At 39.2% G+C, this 5,604-nt stretch overlaps 1 protein-coding gene across 1 annotated transcript in view; it reads right to left on the reverse strand.

Annotated features, from left to right (window-relative positions):
• Positions 1 to 1,504: 1,504 nt before the first annotated feature.
• Positions 1,505 to 5,604, reverse strand: part of LOC101856227 (neuronal acetylcholine receptor subunit alpha-10) — a gene marked incomplete at its 5' end in the record, with an annotated part of 71,607 nt that continues 67,507 nt past the window's right edge. Inside the window, 1 exon segment of the mRNA XM_035973999.1 lies at positions 1,505 to 3,383. Within this exon segment, the coding sequence (XP_035829892.1) occupies positions 2,928 to 3,383 (456 nt within the window).

Here is a 5,604-nt window from a genome sequence, read left to right on the forward strand (position 1 = left end):
ACGTACTGACGAGATCTTTCGTCGTCTATGGATCTGTACCCAATCGCACCTTGGTGAAGTGAAGAACATTTGTCGTCAAGTGCCTTTCCCGAGGACAGTCGTGCCTGGACCTCAAACCCCCAAACCCGCAACCTCACGATTACAAGCCCGGCAGCTTATCCACTAAAGTATCGGCATTTTCAAAGAAGATAGGCACATCTGTGACAAGATCATATTGTCCTGAACTTTAAAATATTTTAAAGTGATCGAAGAAGAAAGAAAAAGGAGAAGATACTTTAACAAATTGCAATACAAACAACGAACAATGACGTCATACTGCTCGCTGAGAGCCTCCTTGCATTTATTTGCTCTTTATTCATTTTTGGGAGGAAACAGTTTTGAAGTGCCCGGAAGAAGAAATTGTGGGGGTTTTGATTGGGGGAGGGGGAGGGGAGATCAACCGTCTTTACAATAATTAAATAAAGCCACAAGATAATGCACTTAGTAAATATGTTAAAAGGAAGCTCTCTGTGTCTTCATTTTTGCATCTAAAGTGTGCTGAAAGAGCCCTCTTTGAAGACCCTTTTAACTTATAAAGCACATGGTTTTTAAAGTTCCTGATGATCAGACAATAAAGAAATGGAATAAAGTTCAACATTTTTTATAGACGTTGAACAGCTGTAAAGCTTGTAAGATTTTGAGTTAGCCGTTCTCTAGAGTAAACACTATCAATATAATTCATAATGTCGCACTTAGGTATAACACACACACACACACACACACACACACAAACACACACGCACACACACACAAAGCCCACAAACACACACACACACACACACATATATATATATATATATATGTACATATATATATATATATATATATATATATATATATATATATATATATATATATATATGTGTGTGTGTGTGTGTGTGTGTGTGTATGTATATATATATATATATATATATATATATATATATGTGTGTGTATATATATATATATATATGTAATATATATATATATATATATATATTATGTGTTTGTGTGTGTGTGTGTGTGTGTGTGTGTGTGTGTGTGTGTGTGTGTGTGTGTGTGTGTGTGTGTGTGTGTGTGTGTGTGTGTGTGTGTGTGCTTGAGCGCGTGTGCGCCCGCGCGAGTCCGTGCGTAGGTAAAAAAGGTAACCACTATCGGTCACATGTGGTGTATATTGGTCACACACTGCAACATTTCAAGTCCATCATAGATGCAAACCAACGGCTCAGTGCCTAAGAAATCCTTTCATATTAGTGCCTGTTATTATCTCTTAGAACGTAAATGTAGACTACTTTTCAACAAAATCACATGGAAGTACAGAGATGCCAATCGAGGGTATCTTCTAGTTCGACGTGAGTTTAATGCCCTTTCAACCCTCACATTTGAAGTGAATTGAGGGACCTCTAATTCAAAGTATACACATTTTCTAAATGTATTTGGGAAATCTTGCAAGAACCTCAAAAGTGAAGAAATCTGAGACTCGACGTAGGTTTGGGAATGCCTCTTTAAGGATTTAATTCTGAGCCTTTCATACCGCAGTTCAATGTAATATCAACTGGGTAAAGTGGGGCGAGGTTGGGGAGGGGACAAATTTAGATGACATGGGTCAACTGTAAAACAAACAGTAACATATTTCTGCATACTCACACAAAGATTCCCCCACGGCTATACCTTTCTGGGAAGGGGGCTTATCGGAACGCTAAGAGCAAAGTATACCCCCCACCCACCCACACTCACCAATATTTTCGAGACGAATCACAATGATCGCAGCCCACAGCTATCTGTTCCTTCTAAGACATTGATACAACCCCATAAATGACTCCTACGGTGACTCCAGAATGCTGCATTCAAGTTCAAGTAGGTTGAAAGAGGATCTACCAAATAGAACACTTAGTAGGTTGTTGGTGGGTGTTCTGGTGTCGTTTGCTCCTTCATTCCCATCAAACATCTAGCCTATCGTCCTTATCTCTCCTCCTCCTTTTTGTTTTTGTTAAATTCTTGTACCACATTAAAAATTTCGACACTTATATGACCCAAATTGCTTCGAAAGAGCCATAAAACGGCTACTACAACAAGTGTACACTTGCAAATTGCTTAAAAGCACGGCACTTCATCCACCTGTCCCTTTATTCTTCCTAGCCAGAGAAACTGTTTACCAGACCCAGTTCATATTGTTTTCCTCATCCTTCTCATTTAGGGTTTATCGAAAGACATTAGTTTCGTGCACGATAAATAATAAAGATATATTATTTCTGGTTCAATTTCAACAGTCAGAAACACGAAATTATATTCCTTTATTTTGTTAAAAACGATATTTACAGAGAAATGAGCGGTAAAAAAAAAAGCAATAACAACAGTTCATAATGGGTGATAAAGGACACGACAAAGGTAGTCACATGACCATAATCTATTGCACTCCTAGACAGTGTACGGTTATGGCCGCCGCTCTTTGCTCTTTATTATAAAAAAAATAATAATCAGTGCGAAGCATGCGCACCATGGGCAACGTTATTTACGCCCGTATTAAAGGCGAAAGTGTTTTGTTTCTAGTTCTAAGGAAAAATCCATCTTTTACAATAACTGTGGCTACTAGTATGCCCCGCAACATTATAACACCAGTTTAGCTACAGTAAAATGCGTGCAGCAGCTTTCTCCTTTGGCTCTAATGGAGCGTCCCATTGTGAACCGATAATACGTTATTAGTGCATGGTCTGTGATAATGTAATATAAGTCTATGGGTAATAAATGCCTTACACTAGTGAATGCCCAGTGAATGTAATCACTTCACCAATTTATCAATTAAATATTCGTGTGTCTTGATAAACATAATGAGCACTATGTACAGAACAAGAAGTAACTGGCAACATTAAAGTTTGTGAATAAGATACAACAATGTTCTTGGCTTTCAGTCAACCTACTGCTATCGTTATATACACCGAAAGGGAGAGAATGAGTCCTAGCACAAGGAATACACAGAGGAAGATCCGGTCTAGTAAAACGGCAAACAGCCGCCACTCCGAAACCTGCATGTCCTTAAACTCCTTCGAGAGCTTGCTGCTGGTCAGAATCTCTAGTTGTCCCAAAACTTTCAGCGACAACTGGACAAAATTTGACGTGGACACTTCTGGGGAGGGATAACGGCTAGAGTAGTGGAGGCCAGAGCTTGTGCTGCGAGGGGAGGCCAGCGGGTCGTTTTGGCCGGGGTCAGGGGTTACGTGGTGGGATCTGTAGCCGTCACCGTGAGATGACGTCATGACACCGTTGCTGATCGTGCTGCAGGACATCGGTACGTTACTGAACACTGTCTCCGCCTCCTCGTCCTTGGCCCTACTCGTAGTGCTCGAGGAGTGTGGAGTTCTCCGTCGCTGGAAACAAATTACAAATTAAAAATTAGTTCAAACTAGATCTAGTACTTTGAATTTTTTGTTAAAATTTCAATAAACAGAAAACACATCAACAAAATAATAGTCATAAAGTGCGGGAAAAGGCGAAAGGCAAATAGACTGATATAACAGAAGGAAAGAAACGATGTTAGTAGGAACTACCAGTGGCGCCTCATCTACAGGCTAGTACCGCACAACGACAAAACAGTTGGCTAATCGAACTGTCAGTGAGTTGTGGACAATAAAAGTAAGAGAGGCCCACCACGCCAATATGACATAATTATCTAGTCGTGGTTCTCTTATTTCATAAGGAAGAAGATGTTACGTGATAATTTGAAGAATTTGAATTAAGGATGATAACAACAGTGGGAATGGGACGACTAGAGCTTGAGAAGTAAAAAAAAGGAGGTGAATGAAGACAAAGATAAAGCCAACGACAACTGTGCAGATATGGTGGGGCGGTGTGTAGGAAGAGGAGAACAAAGAGGACACAGACAGGAGAGTGTTAAATAAAGGGGAACAACAGGGATAGGGGTTAAATTAGAAGTTAATTAGGTGCACAATAAAGGTTACATCATTTTGAAATAAAATTATGTATTACAAGTATAGCAACATCATCCCCTAAGGCGATAAGATCAACAAAACCCTACTACCACAGAGCTCTGGAATATCAAGCACAGGGTGCCAAAATGGTGGAAGTAGAGCTATGGAAAACAGCTAGCGTTTCTTTGACAGGACTGCACATATTTCAGTTTTATTTTAGACCTTCGACAGGACTGCACACAAACAGTATTGTGTGCTACGACTATTGTTGTTGGTCCAAATACCTTTCTTCACGCCTCTGAGGAACACTGGCTTTTCATCACCCTATTGGGAAAGAGCCTTTTTTCAAAACAGTTGAATAAAAGAGTGGCTTTTTAGTGTGCACGAGAGCACAGGAGAATCATTAATTAGTTCAAAAGACTGAGAACAATAACAGGTTGCTTTTATTTGTTAGCAGGTGTTGGTCGCTCGTTTCTGCCATAAAAGAGTGGGGAACAAGAAACTCGCTATAAAAAGCTGCTCTGGTAAATCTGACTTAATAACCGTCTTTTGTTGATTATCTGTGTGGACTTGGCATCGGGGTCCACTGATGTAATAGGTAAAACCTCATTATTGAAAGATGCTATAGGTGTTTGCGCTGTGCACTGTAAAATAGAACTCTTCGACTTCTTTTGTTTCTGAATGGGTCATTGGTGTAATCACTTTTTAAAAAGTGACGTAAGCTTCCTTTCAATTGAATCTGAAGGTCATGATACATCTTCAAATATATCTGAGTAGGTAAGCGACTAAAGATCTTTCTACAAGCAACTCTCTTTCAGAATAGAATATATTAACTTCTTTATGTGTACTGATATGATCCTTTATGCTAACGTATTCTCAGTAACTATACTTCGTATTCCTTTTCTTTTTCGTCTGTCTGTAATTAGTACTATCCTCGAGTCTAGACCTACATTCTGTGTACCCTTTTAAACTGTTTTCTTTCGTCTGATTGTCATCATCGATCCTGTAAGTTTAGAAGGTCAGTTTTCAATGACAGAAATTCCATGATTAGTTAACCTTTAGGTAAATGTCAGGCGTTTGATAAAAGAATCGTGCTGTGATTTCTCAATACCTTGACTCCTAGTTCTAAACTTCACAAAAGTGATGTGTTTCGTCTCTGGGCTACGAAAATTTCCTTTATAAGCTAAGTGAAACCAACATCCTATCATAAAAAGAATGTTATCAAATTTAGAACCAGCGTATCAAAATGTTAAAATTGACTCTTCTGTGGCTCTTTTTCTAGCTGGATTTAGATGATTAAATAAAATTAAAAAAGAAAACGTATCTTTACCATCATTGCACCGTGTAGTATTTTCTTATCACAAAGAGAACTGACTAACTCAAACTGTCTGTTATAGCTGATCGTGTACTAGACCCCTAAGAGCTTAGCCAGTCTGCCTTAATATTATTATGTACTCGTGTTCTTCCGTTCTTCCTTTTATCCCCGTTTCATAATTCCATTTCTGTCCTTGGCGAGTGACACCGGGAGAGGGATTATCAGTCCGGTTCATGACCTGACCATTCCGCAGAGGCCCCTTGATGGCACAGCATACCGGACATACAATCCGCCATTAACTGCTCAGAAGAAAGTGATGCTACAATAATTATATGATTGGGGGTG

The sequence above is a fragment of the Aplysia californica genome, unplaced genomic scaffold (genome assembly GCF_000002075.1).
Source record: "Aplysia californica isolate F4 #8 unplaced genomic scaffold, AplCal3.0 scaffold00002, whole genome shotgun sequence".
NCBI classification, from domain to species: Eukaryota; Metazoa; Mollusca; class Gastropoda; order Aplysiida; family Aplysiidae; genus Aplysia; species Aplysia californica.